Source organism: Carassius carassius, chromosome 43, assembly GCF_963082965.1.
Source record: "Carassius carassius chromosome 43, fCarCar2.1, whole genome shotgun sequence".
NCBI lineage: Eukaryota > Metazoa > Chordata > Actinopteri > Cypriniformes > Cyprinidae > Carassius > Carassius carassius.
The window spans coordinates 7,074,659-7,096,245 of record NC_081797.1 but is presented as its reverse complement, the minus strand read 5'-3'; the positions used below and the strand labels follow the sequence as shown (position 1 = coordinate 7,096,245).

Sequence of the window (21,587 nt, the reverse complement as noted above, 5' to 3'; positions counted from 1 at the left end):
ATACGCTGATCCAGAGCATCCCAAACATGCTCAATGGGTGACATGTCCGTTGAGTATGCTGGCCATGCAAGAACTAGGAGGTTTTCAGCTTCCAGGAATTGTCTACAGATCCTTGCAACATGGGGCCGTGCATTATCATGCTGCAACATGAGGTGATGGTCGTGGATGAATGGCACTACCATGGGCCACTCGATCCACGACGTTAACATCAGCAAACCACTCACCCACACAATGCCAAACAAGCTGTCTGCAATTTGGCCTGTACAGTGAAAACCGGGATTCTTCCTTGAAGAAAACACCTCTCCAAAGTGCCAGACACCATCAAATGTGAGCATTTGCCCACTCACTTCGTTTATGGAGTCAGGACGAGACCCTGTTGAGGACGATGAGCATGCAGATGAGCTTCCCTGAGACGGTTTCTGACAGTTTGTGCTGAAATGATTTGGTTTTGCAAACTGATTGTTGCAGCAGCTGTCAAGGTGGCTGGTCTCAGACGATCTTGAAAGTGAAGATGCTGGATGTGGAGGTCCTGGGCTGGTGTAGTTACACGTGGTCTGCAGTTGTGAGGCCGGTTGGATGCACTGCCAAATTCTTTGAAATGCATTTGGAAACGGTTTAAGGTAGAGAAATTAACATTCAATTCATGGGCAACAGCTCTGGTTGATATTCCTGCAATCAGTATGCCAAATGCATGCTCCCTCAAAACTTGCGACATCTGTGGCATTGCGCTGTTTGATAAAACTGCACATTTTAGAGTGGCCTTTTATTGTGGCCAGCCTAAGGCATATCTGTGCAATAATCATGTCGTCTAATCAGCATCAGGCTAACACATTACTGAATTAAATTTACCTGATTTCTTGCAGCTCTACAGCATGGTCCACTTGTCTTTGCACCCTGGTAAGGGCACTGCTTTCACAAGGTAGTTTATTGTAAGTATTATTGAAATTAATTAAATTTATATTTACAGTTATTTATTTTTACCAAAATAAGAGGGATTATCATCAGTGTTGGGGAAAGTTACTTTTAAAAGTAATGCATTACAATATTGCGTTACTCCCTAAAAAAGTAACTAATTACATTACTTAGTTACTTTTTATGGACAGTAATGCATTACAGTACGTTACTTTCGCATTACTTTTTAAATATGAGCAGGGCTTGATTGTTTTTAAAATAATATGTTTTATTTATAGCAAATGTAAAAGCCCTTTCACACCAAAAAGCGTGATGAATAAACCTCAGGCTGAAGGAAAAGTAAATTCATGTCTGTACAGTAGCACACAAGAAGAAGGTTCAACACTCAAGCAATAATAAAAAAATTTAAAAAATAAACACTGAACCACAATTGTTAGTTTGGGATTAGATACATTTGTGTAGTAACATATTTAATTATTGCAGGTTTGCGTCATATTCTGAGTTTGTATTTCACTGTTTTAATTAATTTTGATGAATACTAAATCAGTTTTTTTGCTAGTGGAATTCACATTTAGTCTAGAACTACATCTTGTTCACACAGCGAACACAACGCCTCTGCACTTCCGATTTCTCCCAATATGGGGACAGGAGACTTGTCAGTCAACAAATGGGAAAACAAAGTAACTGGCATTACTTTTTTGAAAAAATAACTCAGATATTTTCTTGGAAATTAAAAAGTAATGCATTACTTTATTAGTTACTTTTAAAAAGTAATCTGATTACCCCCAACACTGATTATCATACAAAATGCATGTTATTGTTTATTTAGTACTAACCTGAATAAGATATTTTACATAAAAGATGTTTACAGAGAGCTGAGCTCTCGCGCCTACGTTGGTAATAAAAATAGCCAATCATCATCGAGTCATTCACTTTCAGCGCTGAATGTAGGTATTAAATTTACTTTCTTCCGCCTGAAGAGCAAGTTGTCCATTTTATTCTAGAAGAAAAAAGTAATTTCCATCAGAGACTGAAAATTAATTGAATGTGTTATAGAAATTATTGCTTTTTTCCATTTTTTCCAAAAAAAACACTTTTTGTTTTGCATTTATGTGTGTTGGACATCATCAGCAGACAAATTAAATAAACTACCCAGAGTGCAGGGTTGTTTCATTTCTCAAAATCCACAGAGCCAAAAGAAACAGCCACTCAATGTCTGTGAAAGAAAAAAAAACATGATTTTATCAGTGACATAAAAAAAATCAAAGCTGTAAAAAGAAAATGGGACATCTTGAAAGCATCGTATGAACAATAGTGATATAAATCACCATTGCAGCCACACAGAAGTTTCTGAGGTTCGCAGCATTTTCTCAGTGTATGTCACAGGCTAAGATAAACGTGTTCGAGAGTGTGGCAGCTATTATGCCCTATCTTTCCAAATAACCCATAATTGCAGTGTGACACTATAATGTTTTGAAATTGCTAATGTTATGCTCTTTCATTACTAAGGTAGTAAATAACAGATGAATCAAGTGTAATTTGCACATGTCAATGGTTTTTGCTAATATACTTCATGTCTTCTATCAGGGTTCAATGTGGAGATAATTGCCCTTGAGACTACATTTAAACTCAATTCTTCAGACGAAATTAGGCACACTTTTTTGAACGAAGAAAAAAGATTGGGTACAGTAAATGGCTTGAGGTAGTTTTGTAAAATACATTTTATATATGTGTTTTTTGCTACTTTCTTTTTTTTACTTTCTCACTGAGCTCATTTTTGTCCTTTAGAAATGCAGCCATGACCTTTACCCTTTGAAACCTAATTTAAAACAGCACAGAAGTTTCAACCACATTGGTAAAGACTGTTATGTCGATGCTGACAGGAGGCAGACACACTTTAGGTATTTGCTCAGAATTACTGTCTGACAAAACACAATAAAGCTTTCATTAAAGTCCAGAACGAGGTTTAAATACATTGTCCTCAATGACAATGTTTGATTAAAATTCAACTGTAAATTCAAAGTGTAAATTCAAATTACACTCACAATCTTCTGATCCGAAACATTTTTTTGTACTTTTGTTATTTTATTTAGTGTGTTTATTTTGTATGCTATTCTACATTTTGCACGTTTCTGAATTTTGTATTTTTATAGAAAGCATTACACTTCATAACATACAAAACAAACTCCTCATGATTTACCTTTCATACTACTGTAGTCTTGTAAACTGTTAAATTGCATGATAAGCACCAAGTCTGATTTCACGCATCCTTGCGTTCTGAAATGTGTGTGCAGTTCACTACACGCACGTCACAGAAAACCAACGTTTATTTCAAAAAAATTAGAAATGCTTTTTATCTTTCACAAAATATATGAATGTATTTTGAACATAAATAAGCTACAATAATTATAGAAACCCTAATAAAATTGTAATATTTAAAATATATTTTTTCACAAATTATTTATTTTTATTTTTTATTAAACATAATCTGTTTCTGTGACCCACTGACCTATATGGCTCAGTTTCCCCAATTAGAAATGAAACTTTGACCATTTAATGCCTGGAAACTGTAGTCGCAAATAATCTGAAAGAAGAGAAATCGACATCCTAATCTTTCCTTTGCTTTTTTATGTGAATCGATTTCATGAATAATATTTAAGAACAGGTAAAGGCTGTAAATATAAATTTTCAGCTTGTCATGTGAAATGTCAACTCTTTTACACATTCTCGACATTCTCCTTGTGCGCAGTCTGAAGGAAACTTGCAGTGTGCATGACATAATTGTCTCCTCAGCTATCCGTAAAGTCACATCTGCCTTTATCTTGAATCTCTATCTTTCACTGAGGCGAAATCCAGTTTTCAATACATATTTCAAATCCTTAATCCAACTCCATTATTCAAATAGCTTCCACTCAAGGATTGTCACCATTCTACCATTGAAATGCTAATTCTGTATTATGTAGCTTCCGAAAAGATGCACAGCAGAGTGAAATGGAGCTTTGAGGTAGCGTCTCCCACCGTGTTCTTACAGACGTCACCTGTGTTCCTGTGCTGTTTTTCTCCTCTGACAATGGAGAAAAACCTTCACCCAGCCCTCCTGATCTTAAGCCTCATCCTGCCTTATAACAGACCTAATCATTTATATTTTGTGATGTGCCCCATTTCCTTTGATGGCAGCGTCGGTGGAGATTGCTCTAAAAGCACTAAAAGTCAGCAGGCTTTAGCTTGTTATTGCTGGAGTGACTCTGTGCTAGAGTGACCTGACATGCTGGAGATTTTTTCTCATCATCATACACATCAAGAAAGTGTACGGCCATGTATGTCCAAAAATGGGCATCAATAACTGTCATCAAGCCGATTACATGATAGGAAAGTGAAACGGCATGCAAATTACATATTTAAATAGAGATATATATAAATAATGAATTTCTGTGCCAAAACATTATGATGTTCAGTTTTTATTGCTTCACAGAGACAGGATTCTGCATAATTTTCAGGGAAATCAACTATACTTTTAAATAGTCAATGTGAAGACTATAGATGATCTGAGAGCAACTAAGTCTAAACACTCTATATTGGTTGTTATTTATCCCATATTACATGAAAGTGAGTATTCATGCTGTAAGTTTTCCTGAGTGCCCCTGTACTGTCCTGTCTCAAAAAAAAAAACAATCTGGAGAGGCTAAGATTTTTTACTTTACCTGCCATTTCTCACCACTAACAAAATGATACAGCTGATTATGTTATGTTTCATATAAGAGTTTTATTCTTGACCCTGTGTACAGCATAACCTAATCATATCAACCTAATCAAATTGGAGTTTTCAATTTGGTACAAATGAATGTCTATATTATTTGTCTGTATGCTCAAGGATAAAAGCAGCATAACTATGTTTTTTTTTAATTTGTTTTAATTATTAAAAATTATTAATGCAATAAATTGCAGTTTTCCATAAAATATTCTGGTGACACAACAGCACATGGTAATGCTCTCACTAAGTACTGGAGTAATACAACTATATTTTAAAGATATAGTACTCATATTTTGGTCAGAAATGACGGTTTAAAGTGAAAACACCTTAATGCTGGATTTGTTTCTTACAAACACACAGCTTTTGGCTTCACGAGACATTAATTGATGGACTGGAGTCATGTGGATTATTATGATATTTGAATCAATTGTTTGGACTTGCTTTCTGACAGCACCCATTCACCATTTCTTGGATGGAAATTACATCTTGAATTTCCATTTTTGGGTAGTTTTCATAGTGAATGCCATAGAAGAACAATTTCTGGTTCCTCAAATAACCTTCCAGTGAACAGTTCCTAAAATAACCTTTTTATTTTTTAGTGCGAAGGACATTTTAATAATCTAAAGAAAAAATTTTTCGCTATAAAGATCTTTTAGGTTCCATGAATGTTAAAATGAAGCTACAAATGCCAAGAAGCTTTAGTGTTGTCTTGCACTTGTAATTTCATCCAGTCCTTGTTGCTAAACAATGAGAGCGACACGCAGGCAGAATGTATCTTTAGATCCATCAGAAATGTGGCAAACATACTCAGCAGAGGTGAGAAACAGACAGCTGCCTGTGTGGAACGGCGATATCCATCAAAAGTGACAATAATGTTAAATGGCGCAAAAGGAGGAAATCCCAGTTAATGGACTCTAAAATAAACTTATTTTACTAAACCAAAAAGGTTTATGGTACCCACCAGGTTGGTCTCCCTAGAGACACATCTAAACACACATAAAAGGAACAAATATGCGGCAAGAACAGTGAATTTGTTTTGGCCTGTTTGAAACGGCTAACAGTGAATAAGACTGATGTTCATTGTATTCTGAAATGAAGCTGGATGTGAATCACTACAGGGAGTCAAAAGTGTGAGTCAGTTGTGGTCTTCAAGACATCATGCATCATCATGAGTCAAATCAGGGCTTTCTTTGATCTCATAATGGACCTTTGAGTCCGAAATATTTGCACGTAAAAAAAAAATAATAAAACCTCCCATTGTGTCAATCACATTTACACACTGCCTCCGAAACTTTCTTCCATCCTAAAAAAAATTAGGACCAGGTTTGATTTTCTGCATCCATAGCATGCATTTTGATAGGAAAGGATGACGAAAACGAAAATTTCGGGCTCAGTGTGCAATGACCTTAACTGAGGCTGAGACCTTAACTGCTCAAAAAGTTGCCCCATGCTATGCACCATCATCCTAACGACAAAGAAACATGTTGTAATTAATGGATTTAAAATGCTAACAAGCTTATTTAAGACATAACAACTACACTCTCAGTACTTGGTGAATAAAGTAGAAAAACTGTCTGAAATTGATATGCTGAACAGCTAAGTTGAGCACTCCCAAACAGGTTTAGCTGCTGAAAACAAGTTTAGTTCCATGGATTTGAATGATGGATGACCAATCCGAACCTTATAATCAGTGGCGCTGCACAAGATCCCAGGCCCTATGCATAAGCAGTCCTAATGGGCTCCTCCCCCTTGAAAATATATATTCCATGACTTTTCAAGGGCCCTTTCTTCCTTTGGGGCCCTGGTAATCAGTACTGGTTTTACCCCCAGTCCGACGCCCCTGGTTATAATGAATTACAATATTGTTACAAATGCCTTTACATTTTAGGAAGTAGATCTGTCAAGGTGATTGTTATCAAACAATGTTTTAATAAGCCCCAAAAATATATTATATATGTAAGTTTATCCATCTTTGCTTCGCTTTCCATCGTTTTACAAAACAGCTCGTTTTGCTGCTTGATACTGCAAACTGGTGTGTCTGCTATATTATTTTAATGTAATCTTAAATATGAACACATCTGTTTGTAGTGCAATCAGTTTTACAGTTTACTGCACTTTGTTATTCTTCTCGTTATTTCCCAACAGCAGCTAATGAACTTCTTCCAGTAAAAGCGCTTACGTTAGAAACTCGTGTTCGCTTGAGGTGGTAACTACAGGAACACCAGTCCGCTGATTTCAAGTTTACATGTTCCGGGGTCGTTTGTCAAATTGGTGAATTGTTTTTTTTGTCCCTTTACGGTCTCACAGAAGACAGAAATGAAACAGAAGACGGGCTTGAAAGGAGGTGAGGTACTGTAGTTAACGTAACTTTACTTGGTTTGATTAACCCATTTAATCCCAAACTTTTCCCAGACATGAACATATATATACACATATACACATATATATATATATAAAACATGTCATTAGTAACCATTTAAAATAATTATTATTTGGAAAATTGTTTGGAAAAGTGTTTGAAAAATTGTGTTTTATGTTCGGTCACAATTGTGACCTATAACCTATAGCACCAGTATTGTAACTTATATGTAACTTATTATTTATAGCCTTTCGTTTTGGAGCTTTGATCCAGCCATCATCTTCTCAGCCATCATCTTCTCAAACAGGAAGTAAACTGCTCTGGTCATCTGACAATTTGCACTAACCATGTAAAACTGCACATATTAAATTGAGACCCTTTATTTTCCTCATATTTGCAGAAAGTGCACTAAAACATCAGTATGGTTTTTAGAGCTTTATTAATGGGAATGTAACTAAGGCCTTTTTCTTCCTTGATTTTAACAAATGCATGAATGGCTTTGTAAAACTGCACTTTGTTGGCATGCACAATCCACCCATATAAACATATGAACCCATATTTCCTTCATTACTCAATAAAGCATTTGAAAAATGTCCTTGTGTGGTTTGAATAGTGTTGATTTCTGTGAATCTCTGTATATGCATGTGTTAACATTTCAATAAACACGGATCGATAACAGTTGTAAAGGGGGACTTGAGTAGGAGCAAAGGTCATTGTAATTACCAATACATAATACAATAATCTCTTGACAACATGACTTTTTTATGAAAAGGTATGGTTATGGAGTAAGCTGCAACACAAAGATGTGTATTTATAAATATAATAAATATATCCTAAAATAAAACAACAATAAGTATGTTTACCTTAAATAAGGATTAAAAGGTGTTATGTGCTTCAAACATATATGAAACATTTTTCTCAGAGTAATTTAAAAAAGATTTCTCCTTTTTATTTCTCGCACATTCACAGAAAATAACTTCTGGGTTGCAAAATAACCTGACTAAAGATTATGTGTTTATTGGTCAACGATGATACATTCTTAAAAATATGAGTGTTTCACGATGCCATAGAAGAACCTTTTTGTCTAAAAGGTTCCGTAAAGAACCTTTAACATCTGAAGAACCTCTCTGTTTCACAAAAGGTTCTTTAAAACAAAGATAAGAAAGAGATCTGTGACATCGCTGTGAAGAACCTTTAGAAGCACCTTTATTAGGCTATTATTTCTTTAATATTTTAGAAGCATGCATGTGGCACATTTCAACAGTATCTGGAGCAACCACAACAAAAAAAAAAATCTGTTATTGTAAAACATGAGTTTATGCTGAGCTGGGAATGTCAAACTGGAAAATGTCAAATCCATAATATAATTTTCTTACATCTGATAGATTGTTGAACTGGATGGGACTTATATATGGGACTATATACAATAATCAATAGCACGATAATCAACTGGTCTCATGGACTGACCCGATCGTTGGTAAGTTGCTCTGGCGTTATTATTGACGAAGAGCCTGACGATGTCACCTTTTGACGTCAGAGGTGAGACATTCCCTTTCAATAAAAGGCGCCGGATCCCAGGAGCATCAGAGGAACAGGAATATTAGCCTACTAGTGCTTTTACTCTCCAAAGACCCAACTGATACTCAGGGTAAGTCCCCGGGCTTCTTCTGATTGTGCATGTTCTATATGTTTCAGAGTGCTTCACTGATGCTGTTTTTCAGATGCACAGGTGTGTCGGCGGAGTTTGTGTGTCTCTTATTGTGTGCGCGTTTCTCACGGAAACACTCGGAATGGTGATCGCGGTAAGAGTTACTTTGATTCAAACTGATGAATTTCATTTGGTTAGTCATTTATGTTTGAAGGATATCAAATTACGAAAAAGTTGAAACAGTGATTTATTAAAGATATAGGAACTGTTCTGCTTCTCTCAACTTCACGGTGGCTTTGGAAAGAAAGAAAACGTTTTCAACGTTGTTGCGTTAGAAAAATAGCGCACGTTTGTGACAACATGCCCCAATACCTGGAAATGTTGTCGCGCTTTATTGGCCAAGTTGTCTACGAGATACGGCATTTAATAGAATATTAGAGGGTTTTCGGCAAAATGATTAAAAAGCATAAATGTAAAATGTAGTAAAATGTCAACAATACTGGAAAAGCCAATTTTATACTGTAATTTAATAAAGTGTATAGAGTTAAAACAATAGAACACAAATGACAAATTGCCCTGATAGTAGTTGAACATACACTTGTTTTGGGAACACAATTTAACCATTCAAGGCCTAGGATACTGGATTTTAGGATTTTGAACCATTATACAAAACTATTGCTAAAGAAAACTTAAAAATGATTATTATTATTATTATATTGTAATTTCAGTTCTGATTATAAGAAACAATATGGTTCAGAACTATAAGTTACTGAGAGATGAGGCATGTAACAACTAGCCCTGATCATCACTTAACCAAAAATGTTTGTAATTTTTGCAGAAAAACTATAAATGCTACAGTAAAAATGTGTTAATAGTTTAACATTTAATTTTACAGTAAATCAAATTAATGTTATTTTTTTGCAAGTATAACTATGAATTACTTTATAATTTATGGTAAAAAAAAAAAAAGTAGACTGGTATATTAGCATTACACCACTTAATGAAATATACAGTAATCAGTTTTAAAATATAAAGGCACCTGTCATCCTATAACACCTGAAACAATTTTTACAGTGAATGTCTGCCAACCAACAGTTTTTAACTGTAAATGCACAACATCATTTTTTTTACCATATATATTTATTGAACCTTCTACATTTATATACCACATGTTCTATAAAACAGGAAAAAGAGAAGAGAGGATGGACCCTCAACAGCGCTGGGTATCTCCTCGGTCCTCGTGAGTTCCCCATTACATCTTTTGTAGACTTTTTTCTATCTACTTAAATAATACCACACTCTGTCTTTCCCTGTAGCTGTTTATTAAAAAACAGCTGCCTATGATTTATGTAACTGTTTTAACGGATACATTTTTTCTTCATTTATTTTCCATTACTTCTGCTTTGAGCGCACAGGGTTGCTTTCTAAACCTTGGACTCTTAAGTTTGCTGTACTGTCTGCTCAGGCCTGTTCGCTCTCTTTGATGAAATATGTTGGGGTGCACTGATGTTCAGCTCACCTGTGTAGGTCAGTTACATAAGCTCCCTGTGTTTCAGGTCGTATTGATCACCTTATACAGATTAAGGATTCTCCCAGTGCAAGGGGGAGAGAAGATCTGCTTGGTCAATGTAAGATAGCACCTGCAGGTTATTGAAGTCAGAGGAGGAATTGCTCTGTGGCGTTTCGCTCTTTATGCTGTTTTGCATTGTGGTGAAGTTTCCATTCGGCACGAATCAAAGAAAGATCTTTTCACCTGAACTGGAAAGATCAACCATTGCTGTTTGAGGGCATCATTTAGTAACATATTCTGTGTGCAAATGCATGAAGTATTCTTCATGAACTTTCTAAATACTTCTTAAATTCAATTAGTACTAACCCATTTAGCAGCAGGTTTCTTTCTGAATAGGCTATATAAGCCTATTTTTCCTTGTCTATTTTGTGCTTTCACTCTTTTTACATCTTTAACTTTACCCTCTGTCTCTGCTTGTCATCTTGCTGTGAGCTTTTGCTGTTGTTTTTGCTGCTAGGTGCAAAAGGACTCTGTGAAAAAGGAGTACACTTTAGAATACTTTAAAAATGATAAAGTGCAAGGTTTTGGACACTTAATTGCATATTTTTCCCATTATAGTTAAAATTTATATTAAATGTATTTAGTTGTTTTTGGACCCACTTAAGTAAGATTTAAGTACATCTTTGAAATATGTTTGAAGTGTAGTTTCAAATGTCATAACAATCATTTATGGTTATTAAAATATGCTTAAATGCAATTTCTATTGAAACTTGTATGTCATGTATTATTTGTAATTATATCTAGTACATTTAAAATAAATGAACTTTAAATGAAATTATAATCAAGTATTTTACATGTGCTGCTTGTCAACATATCAAAATAAGTGTACTTCTTTAAAGCACAACAAAAGATTATTAAAACCTGATTTGACGTACATTAATTTACAACTTATATTACAATGCAGTGCAAGGTTTTTAAAAATACTTAAGTGTGTTAATAAATATAGTCATGAAAGAGGACTTTCTTAAATTTATGTAATATAATCTGCAAATACAAATGTAAAAAATATACTTCTATTTGAAGTACACTAAAAGTACTCTTCTTTTTCACAAGGATGTGAGCATGTGTACTTTGCATTGCAACAAAAAAAAGTAATTCCATGACTCAATTCCTGCAGGTTGCTCTACTCAATCTGTCCCAAAAAACAGAAACCCAACCAAAAAGATATTCCTCGGATAATGACTTGTCACATTAGGAACATATGTGTGCCACAGGCAGGTCTATGAATATCAGCCGGGGCGTCAGGGTCTGACGGCGTGGTGCTCAGCGGGCTGATGTTTAAATGATCAATGTGATTACGTGTGCTTTTGCTTTGTGATCAGATGCCATAGACAGCCACAGGAGCCTTGGCGACAAGCACGGACTGGCAGGCAAGAGAGAAATGCCCATAGATGAAGATTTCAAGACAGGTAAGAAACATGCACGGCCTGTAAGGCCTCATCAGTGTGAAAACCCAAAATAGATTTGTGTTAAGATCATGATTCTATAAGCTTCATTAGACTCTCTAAAGGCCAGGAAGTTGATTACACTATTCATTTATCGTTAATGCACTTTCACAGATGTTGTGGCAAGGCTTTGGAAGTAAATTCATAACTGAGAATGAACCTATAAAATCTTGTTTCTGCTTTTTAGCAGCTCTGAGGATAGCAGATGAGGATATTGTCCACACTATTATAGACTTTCTTTCTTATCTCAAATTAAAAGGTAAGTGCAGTTGTTATTTATTAGATTTTTTTTATAGATTTACAAAACTAAAATAAAAGATATCAACTTCAAATTGTTGTGAGTATAGTTAGTATATAAATATGTATGAAATTTTAGTAGTACATTTTTAAATACTTTTATTCAGCAAAGATGCATATTAATCAAAAGAGACTAATATATATATATATATATTATACACATATATAAATATATATATATGTATATAAACCCTCCCTTTGATTTATTTAATTGCACTTAAGATTTAATTAGTTTTTTCTTTTTGAAGAAATGTTATACTGAAATATGAAATAAAATAAACAAAATTTTTCAAATTGTAATCATATTTGGCAATACTAGCTGTATTACTATTAACTAACTGTTTTTAGAAAAAATTCAAATAAAAGGAAAGACCAAAGAAGTTTTCAGTATTTTTTGTTGTTGAAATTCATCTGCTGTGTTAGAAACCATTCAATCCAGTCGTCGCTTCTTACATTTAAAATTTGTTCATTTCAAATTCCAAAGCAGTTAAATTTATAAATGTAGAATTCAACTCTGAATTCTAGTAACTGAAACCATCAAAATATTAATAAACAGACACATAATAGTAATGTATAAACTGTAATTCTGAATAACCACCTCTGTAGGTTTTATGCAAATAAGAGCTTAATTTGACCGCAAGAAAGAGAGTTTTTCACATTTTTACTTACTTCCCCCTGCAGAAATCGGAGCTCTCGACAGTCTGCCTTCCTCTCTCACGTCAGACGAAATAAGTCAAGTCTAATTTTGACCGAATCCAGCACGGACACACCATGACCTCCACAGCGGCCGACTGAACTCACTCTGAGGCTGCATTAACAATCAACGTCTTCTCCACCGCACTGTTCTCCACACGCTAAACTCTCAATATCACCACGCAACTTTAATCTGTCAGAATCACTTGACGCCTGATGTGGAGATGGATTCAAAAATAAAACCTATAAATGGCATTCGACTCACCTTATTGTCTGTCTCATATTTTATTTTATATTCATAGAAAAAGGCAATAAGACCTAAGGTTTCTTCACTATTTTACTTTTTAGTACATACAGGCGGAAACATGAATTATTATTACAGCATGCTGTTTCTCTGGTCTTATCTTCCCAGAGGTCATCTGGCACTCAGACAGTGTGACACACAATATGGAGATCACCAGGGTAAGCTTTCCCCAGTGTAGTCCACAAATCCACCGTGATGCTTCTCTGTTAATCCAGAAATGACAGACAACACTGATGATATGCTCTCCTCTTGGCTCAAAGGTGCCTTCAAATGCAAGAAAATGGGTTAACACATCATTTTTTATCAAGACAACTAATAAAAAAAAATACATTTAGACTCACCATTGATCCACCCATATCAGTGCGCACCCAACCAGGGTGAAGGGCGACGCATAAGATCTTCTCCGCTTCCAGATCAACAGCCAAACATCTTGTAACCATATTCAAGGCACTCTAGAATGTCAAAAATCTAAGTTAAGCATATAGAAGTCCATAATTTATCCCATAAAACAACCAAACAGGTGTTTTACCTTAGATGCCCTGTAAGCGTAAAACTTGAAGCTCCCAACTTCGCCCCAGTTGAGCTGCACAGATCCCAGGAGCGACGACACATTGATCACAGCGGCTCTCTGGATTCCCATGTCACTGCCTTGAGCTGCCGCCCTTCTCAACAATGGCAGGAAAGCCTAGAAAAGATCATGGGGTACTCATAAATAAATATTGAAAATAAAATACTGTTAGGAAAGATTAGAGTTGCCTTTGGATGGTTATTAATCCAGTCATATTACCTTGGTCACAAAAAGAGGAGCCACTGTGTTACTCTCATAAGTTTTCATCATGGCATCTCGAGTGACCGTGTCCAGTTCACATGGCATGTTAATCGCTGCATTATTAATTAAGCAGTTCAAACCATCAGTGCCCACAATGGATTCCACTGACTGCACTGCTGCATCCACGCTGCTGTCGCTGGTCACATCTGAAATTATAAAGACAGACTGATTTTTGAATCCATTTGATCTGGTGGATCTAAAAAAAAACAAAAAAAAAAACAACGAATCTCAAAAGACCAATCTCAATGGTTTATTTATCTAGTTTATTTTTGTACAAAATAAAAATCAATGAAATATATTACAGAAGAGCATAGCTAGAAAACTGCTCACTATGCAACTTTCGATTACTTAGGACCAGTGTTTTGAACTAAAACGACTGAAAACTATTTTAAGTAATTAAAATAAAGTTTGGAATGAACCAACTATATGGAAAGTAAAATTGAAAATTGAAACTTAATAAAATAAAAAATTAAAAGTAAATGGTATCATTAAATAAAAATAAAATAAATACTATATATTATTATGATTTCCAGAAGTGTTTGAATCCGACAGATAACAATTACATAAATGTAATTTGGACTTTATTATAATAAATCTGACAGGGAACTTTGATGTGGACATCAAACACTTGTCACCGTCAAGAAGAACAATTATTTGTCCTTTGTCTCCACCTACTGGACATTTATAAGAATTGCACTAAAGTAGTAAAAATGATAATGATTTTTTGGCGTTTGGGTGTCATTTAAGATACATTATATTAATTGTTAAATAATACATATGAACAAATACACAGTTTATGTGTTTTATATACTTTTTATACATACCTCATTGAAACAAATATAAAGTAACGTTACTGAAATTCTCAACCAGTCAAAAAAAGCAGTCGGTGAACTAAACATTAACATAATTATTGACAAAAATCGTCTTTATGATGATGCAGAAGTGGAATACTACATAATTTAATTCTCTTAATTTATTTAGATTTTGCTCGTGTTGGTCACGTGACTGTGTAACTTACCTAAAGGCAAAACATGAACGTTTGGATGCGATTTGGCGAGTTCTTGCAGTTCCTGACAATGACAGTAAACCATAATCACTCGTTAAGCCACTTGACAGGTATGTTTATGTACACAGACGCTATGGTGCTCTGTGATGGCCTACCTTACCTTTGCAGCGGCTGGATCCCGCGCGGTCGCGATGATCTTTTGTGGTCTGTTCGGTGAATCCAGCAGCTGTCGGACCATTTGCAGTCCGAGACCTCGATTTGCCCCCGTGATGAGCACCGAGCGACACTTTGAGAAATTGATCTTCATTTTCAAGACGTGAGGAACACTCTCACTCTCAAGCGCACCCTCTTAAAGTATTTCACAACCTAAACAAGTTGAACAGGTCCAGCTGGAGGTGGTGTTAGTTTCAAAAGGCGCCAACCCACTTTTATACAGTCTATGGACCAACCTCCATACATTAGCTAATGCATTAAAAATGAATAGGGAAGATGACGCTGCAGAATTCTCTTACTTTTGTAATGGTTTTGTTGAAATGCGTAATCTTAACAAATTGTTTACAAAGCGGGTTTACAAAATAAAACAAAAATGTGTGAAATACCTTTTACTGTCTATGTGAAATACAGACGCACGCGCCCTCTCACGGTGTTTATGCGCGTGAGCTCAAATCCCGTTCGCGCTTTTCTACAGTAGTTATCTGAAACGTCGAAAAACATATCCAAAACACTTGTACGATTTAAGATAAGTTAATTTTGTTAATTTAAGCAGCCAAAATATCACTAACGCACTTATATATCTGGTAAGTATATCATAAAGTCTGCAGAGCTTATATTTTACTAATATTTTGAGGCGGACGAATGATTAGCTAATGTAAATCGCTAGCAAAACCAGTTTACCTCAGAGTTAGTAAACTAAACATCTTATTTAAATATTTGCTTATCTAGTTATATTTATATTATTATATACATTTTTTTTTAGCTCAACACAAAATAAATATCTTAAGAATGGAATAGTTTACTGAAGAGTATAACGTTACAACTTTCTATTACGTAAGTAAGTCGGGACCAGTGTTGTTTTTAAAAATAATAATTTAAATGAAATAGAAATCTTAAAATTAAAGAAGACAAAAGCACAGAATTACTAAAATTTAGATTAAAATGACAACTTTGCTAACAGCATCTGTAGATTAACATTTTGTTTTCTTTTATGCCTGATTGATTATATGTGATTCCAGTGCCATCTAGAGTTGTAGAATGAATGAGTTGGAGGACCAAGAGTACAGCTACAAAAGAGACTTATCTGAAGGGTCTCTTGTTCCTTCACACCACACCCATGACAGTCCTAGAATGGCAAATCTCATTAGTCACGGGATGCATTCAGTACCGGGTTACTCCAGGATGGAGGACGACTACACCACTTACAGGATTCTTCCACAGCTAACATGTGATCCTGTGCCTCCAGTAGCCCACTTCAGCTTAGCGTCCTATCCTGAATACTTACTGGCTCAGTCTAGCCATTATCAGCATGTACTAGGCCAACCGTACAGCTCCTGGCCATCCCAGGAGGCTTTTCATTATGGCATGTCATCAGTGAGTGTGAACAAAATGAAAGGATTTTCTGTGTGAAATCTGAAATTATGAGTCGGAACCGAACACATAAAGCACACGTGTCATGTCCTTAACTCATTAAATAAGTAAACAATGCAGAATTCTTTCTCTCATAGGGAGAGATCTGTCGAGCGGTCACCAGTATCAGCTCTGATAGTGCAGATGTTTACAGTCTGGAGGGGTATTCTACAGATCAAGGATTCAGACATCACGATGTAATGTGCTGCCTGAAGAAGTTTGTGTCATGTATGCAAAGCTTGTTTTGAAGGGACTTAATGGATTATTCGTATATAATTTTCAGAAAAATCAGCCTCATGCTCTTCATGTGCCACCTCATGACCAGAAGCTTCCAGTTGACACATCTAATATTTGTCAGGTATCATGTTTCTCAAATGTCCCATATATATATACAAAATATATTATTGCACAAACAAACACACGTCATAATTCTCATTATTTTCTCAAAAAATAAAAATAAAATGGTCATTTATATGTGGTTTTCAAAAGAAAAAATATATTAAAAAAGAATATTACCAATTGATTAATGTACGATAGAGCCTGATAGAGAATGTTTTTAAAATCATTATATTTGCATTTTCATTTGATGCCACTAGTTAGAAACTATTCAGAGTGTCAGGAGCTGATTGTGCCAGATTTTAGAGAAATAAAAATGAAGTCATTTCATCTTCTCTGAGATGTTACAGCCGGTGCAGATTGTGTGTGATGTGACCGGTGGAGGGCAGGTGGTCGTGCTGAACCATTGCAGTCCCGATCAGATTCCTCACTCTCTGATGATGGATCTCAACACAGTGTCTCTGCCAAAGCCATCTGAGCAGAGCTGCTCTACTGAGGACCACTCACCCACCGAAAAAGGTTAAACAATTATACTTGAAAACACTTGGAACGATTACAAAATGTAGACCCTTAAGGTCATTTAATTAATTTTTTATTCATGCATTTTTCATAGTTTATTTTTTCCCTGGGGTCTGTGTATAATGCTCATTAAGGTTTTTTGGTGCCAAAACCATGATGATTTAGTGTTTCGTGGCCATTTTCCATGCTTTCCATGCTCCTTAGAGTTGAACAGGCCTTTTTTTGTTGCTGTGCCTTTCAGTCTTCTATAGAAATAATCCTTTTTGCATGTAAAATGAAATGCATTTACTGTTGTTAAAAATAAACTCAAATAACTGAACCTCATATCTACTATGAGGTTAGTAGATAAATGTACTGTTGAAGTATTTAAATGTCATCAGATGCCAGACATTCGGAGAAGATCACGTCCACTGGACTGCCTCAGACCCACAAGACATCTGCAGGTGTCACATTCAACCTTGCGCCAGGACCTTACGCTTCTCAGGTAGATTTGCTGGGAAGCTGCATCAGTCAGTCTGAAACATTGAGTGAATGGTTAGCCTTTACCAGATAAATATATATAGGCCTATACTTATTTAAAAATATTTAAAAACACAATTAAGACATTACTTTATGCAAAATTATCCAAAAAAGGTGTTACATATTTGTGAGTGGATTACCAGTTAATTTGTAGGCAACATTAGAGTCTATCTATTCAGAGGTAAGATGGGATAACAGTCAGGTGTCAGTGACGGTCCTGTTTTATTTAAAGAACAGGGATCTATCAATATGATCTTAACAACAAGTTTGAATAATTCAATGTAAAATACAACATGTTTGTATAGTTATTCAAGATCAACGTAATACTCCACGAGATAACAAAGGAACCCAGAGTAACTTCTAAGCAGCTAAAGGTCTCTCTCACATTGATTAATGTTCATGAGTCCATCATCAGGAGAACACTGAACATCTATGGTGTGCATAGCAGAGTTGCAAGCAGAAAGCCATTGCTCTCCAAAAAAAAACATTGTTGACTGTCTGCAGTTTGCTAAAGATCATGTGGACACAACAGAGGCCTATTGAAGAAATGTTTTGTGGACAGATGAGACCAAAATAGAACTTTTTGGTTTAAATGAGAAGTGTTATGTTTGGAGAAAGAAAAACACTGGATTGCAGCATAAGGACCTTATCCCATCTGTGGTTAATCATCTTATCATCTTATTCCATTAGATGGTAATGGTGATATTAATGGTTTGGGCCTGTTTTACTGCATCTGGGCCGGGACGGCTTGCCATCATTTATGGAACAATAAGTTCTGAATTATACCAGTGAATTCTAAAGGAACATGTCAGTATATCTGTCTGAGAACTCAATCACAGGAAAAAGTGTGTCATGCGGGAAGACAACAACCCCAAGCACACAGTTCATTCAAACACCTCAATCCTGTTGAAATGTTGTGGCAGGACCTGAAGTTAAAATTAATTTTAAATTAATAAATTACATTTGTACCTTTTTTAGCTTCATCAGACGCTTTGCCCTACTCAGATTGTAGAACTGGAAGAGGAAGGACAGACCAAAGGACGTAGACGGTACGAGTATCATTACATAAAAACCTCATGCCTCTCATGTTCATTCTTGACAGCTGACCTGTACTTTTTGTAAAACAGTTAAATCATGGTATGACTATTCTTTGTTTATTAGTGTGAAGTGGGAAAAATCTAAGCGACCCTGCAACTGCACAAAATCTCAGTGTCTGAAACTGTAGGTATTTTTTTTTTTTTTAGTATTTCAGTTCTTCAGATGTAACCTCTACTGAGCCATGGTTATATTACCCAACAAATTTATTTGCTTTGGTCATGATGACTGATGCCTCTCTACAAAAATAACTGCTATGTCCCGACCATGAAGAATCAGCTCTTACCAAATGATTTATTTTTTGCAGTTATTGTGAATGTTTTGCGAACGGAGATGTCTGCAACAACTGCAAATGCTTAAACTGCTACAATAATACTGAACATAACTTGGAGAGATCCCAGGCTATAAAGGTCAACCACATGACAGAAACCTCATAAAATAAACCAGCTTAAATGGTCTCTTTGATTAGATGGCACTTCAATTTCTTTAGGCCTGTCTGGACAGGAATCCAGGGGCTTTTCGGCCTAAGATTGGCAGTAGGAAACAGGGGAATGTGAAGGGATGTCACACAAAGGGCTGCAACTGCAAGCGTTCAGGCTGCCTGAAGAACTACTGCGAGTGTTATGAGGTAAGCTGACCTGATAAGTAGTATATTTTCAATAATGTATTTATTTGTAGTCACTTTACACTGCAATTCCACACAGGCCAAAATCATGTGCACGTCCACCTGTAAGTGTGTGGGCTGCCGAAACTATGAGGAAAGTCCTTCAAAGATGAGCTCTGAGTGGGACAGGCCTAACTCCAGCATCTACTACCCAACCAGGTACATGTAATTCCACTGTAATACTAATCATGTAATTACTATTCATTTAAAAATAAAATTAAAATCAAAACACTAGGAACTGTTGGCTTGTCTTGTCAAAAACTTGACAACTTTTGATCAGTTTCATGTGTCTTTTTTGAAAAAAATTATTTCTTTCTTTCTTTCAAATCATATTCACCCCAGACTTTTGAATGTGTCTCCCAGATGCTTCAAGAAACCTACCTGCACAGCTACAGTACTGTTAAAACTGCCAAAATCAATGTCGTAAATAGTTTTTCTTTGTCAATGAACTTCTATTAACTAAAATAAATCAACATTTGGTGTGAGCATCCTTTGCGTTTAAAGCAGCTTTTGCCCTTGGTGCACTTGGGCATTGTTTTTCAGGTATGTCTATTGAAGCATCTTGGAGACGTTGCCACAGTTCTTCTGGATTGAATCTGTCTCAGTTTGTTCTGTTTCATCATGTTATTCCATATATGTGAAGCACTGGCTGTTGTGTTTGGAAATGCAAACTGATATTTTCACTACAGCAAAAGATAGACATAACTGAATTAAAACCATTTTTTATATGGTGAAAATACTCCGTTCTTCTAATTTTGGCCAACACTTGATATCATAAATACAATAATGTATATACAGACACCTCACTTCCGGTATAGGAGGCGTTTCCCTCCCACCTCCACTTCCTCTGTGTGACACCGCAAGCACATATGCAGTTAGAGTCACTCACAGCAATAAGTGGAACTGTCAGCTATGTCCTATCGATCATATTTAAAGAGTAAAAATGAGGGCCCAAGACTTTCAAGGTTGATCTTCAGTAGATCATGTGAATCAAGAGGCCTTCAGTGTCACTTTCAAGACTGATTGGACATGGATTTCTATGAACTGTTAGCCCACATTTATGGCATCACTGTAAACTAGCCCAACGAGATTGAGGTTACAGGCTACTGTTTGTGTCGTGCTTTGTTGGTTGTTTTTCAAATGGTAGTAAATGAGAGCAGTAGGGTTTTGTTATTCCTTTGGTCACTGAGGGTGTCTCTGTTGATAGGAGTCCTCTGGCGTGCATCACGCCCGATGTAGTGGAAGCCACATGCGGCTGTCTCCTCGCCCAGGCTGAAGAGGCAGAGAAGGAAGGGTACACTGCGGCTCACACTGAGAGAATGATTTTGGAGGAGTTCGGCCAGTGCCTAATGCAGATTGTCCGATCAATATTCAAATCTAACAGCGTGCAATTCAATGAGTAGCGGGGGAACAAATGCTCAGTGTTATGATTGATCCAGATGTGATTTGGTTACCGACAAGTGTTGTTTTTCTTTACTTCAGAAAAACACTTTTCTTTACTTTCTTTGAAAAATTCACATCGTCACGACTTTAATAGCACATTTTATTTATAGTTATTTATATATTATACTATTTATTCATTTATTTATTAATCTCTTTTTATTTATATTTTTCATTCCCACCACTTCACTTCAAAATTGTATTTATATTTAAATATATTATCTATATGTTATTTAAATTAATCCAACCACGTTTTTATTTGCAGTACGTTAATATTATTGTGTATTATATAGTATGTAAACAATTTGAACAGGAGCAATGTTTACATTTTTTTTTCCACATTACCTGTTACTTGTTCTGGAATATTTAATCCTGTTTGGAAACTTGATCTCGGTTCTTGCATTACAAATTTAGCGTTCTCATTTTGCCATTTTTGGCTGTTTTTCTGTAATAGAGCAGTCACTGGCTTTATGCATCAGTAACTGTTTTTCTGTCAATATTTATTTATTTAAATATAAATGGCATGTTACTTACAAATTATTAAAATATTTATTATTACTTGTATATATTTCCATTC

The 21,587-nt window shown here is 35.6% G+C and overlaps 3 protein-coding genes across 6 annotated transcripts; 2 read left to right on the top strand and 1 right to left on the bottom strand.

Moving 5' to 3' along the window:
• Positions 1-8,570: 8,570 nt before the first annotated feature.
• On the top strand, positions 8,571-12,939 carry gal (galanin/GMAP prepropeptide). 2 transcript variants are annotated; one of them, XM_059536239.1, is made up of 7 exons: positions 8,571-8,670; positions 8,744-8,824; positions 9,856-9,910; positions 10,227-10,298; positions 11,563-11,649; positions 11,873-11,944; positions 12,664-12,939. In XM_059536239.1, exons 2-7 carry the CDS (start codon positions 8,744-8,746, stop codon positions 12,723-12,725), a joined length of 429 nt encoding a protein of 142 aa, XP_059392222.1. In that variant the 5' UTR covers positions 8,571-8,670; the 3' UTR covers positions 12,726-12,939. The 2 variants fall into 2 exon arrangements, with proteins under 2 accessions (XP_059392222.1, XP_059392223.1); XM_059536240.1 differs by lacking the exon at positions 10,227-10,298.
• Positions 12,940-12,998: 59 nt separating this feature from the next.
• On the bottom strand, positions 12,999-15,257 carry zgc:110339 (uncharacterized protein LOC550490 homolog). The gene is made up of 6 exons (XM_059536238.1): positions 14,975-15,257; positions 14,827-14,878; positions 13,767-13,954; positions 13,509-13,664; positions 13,321-13,431; positions 12,999-13,243 (listed from the first exon to the last, which is right to left on the bottom strand). Exons 1-6 carry the CDS (start codon positions 15,119-15,121, stop codon positions 13,130-13,132), a joined length of 768 nt encoding a protein of 255 aa, XP_059392221.1. The 5' UTR covers positions 15,122-15,257; the 3' UTR covers positions 12,999-13,129.
• Positions 14,811-21,145, top strand: tesmin (testis expressed metallothionein like protein). Of its 3 annotated transcripts, none has more exons than XM_059536235.1 (12): positions 14,811-14,924; positions 16,047-16,401; positions 16,536-16,634; positions 16,721-16,795; positions 17,115-17,292; positions 17,673-17,776; positions 18,790-18,860; positions 18,973-19,032; positions 19,214-19,316; positions 19,397-19,534; positions 19,611-19,729; positions 20,778-21,144. In XM_059536235.1, the coding sequence occupies exons 2-12, from the start codon at positions 16,066-16,068 to the stop codon at positions 20,971-20,973; spliced, it is 1,479 nt and encodes a 492-aa protein (XP_059392218.1). In that variant the 5' UTR covers positions 14,811-14,924; positions 16,047-16,065; the 3' UTR covers positions 20,974-21,144. The 3 variants fall into 3 exon arrangements, with proteins under 3 accessions (XP_059392218.1, XP_059392220.1, XP_059392217.1); XM_059536237.1 differs by lacking the exon at positions 14,811-14,924 and adding an exon at positions 15,467-15,611 and having other exon boundaries at positions 17,124-17,292; positions 20,778-21,145; XM_059536234.1 differs by lacking the exon at positions 14,811-14,924 and adding an exon at positions 15,467-15,611.
• The last annotated feature ends 442 nt before the right edge of the window (positions 21,146-21,587 follow it).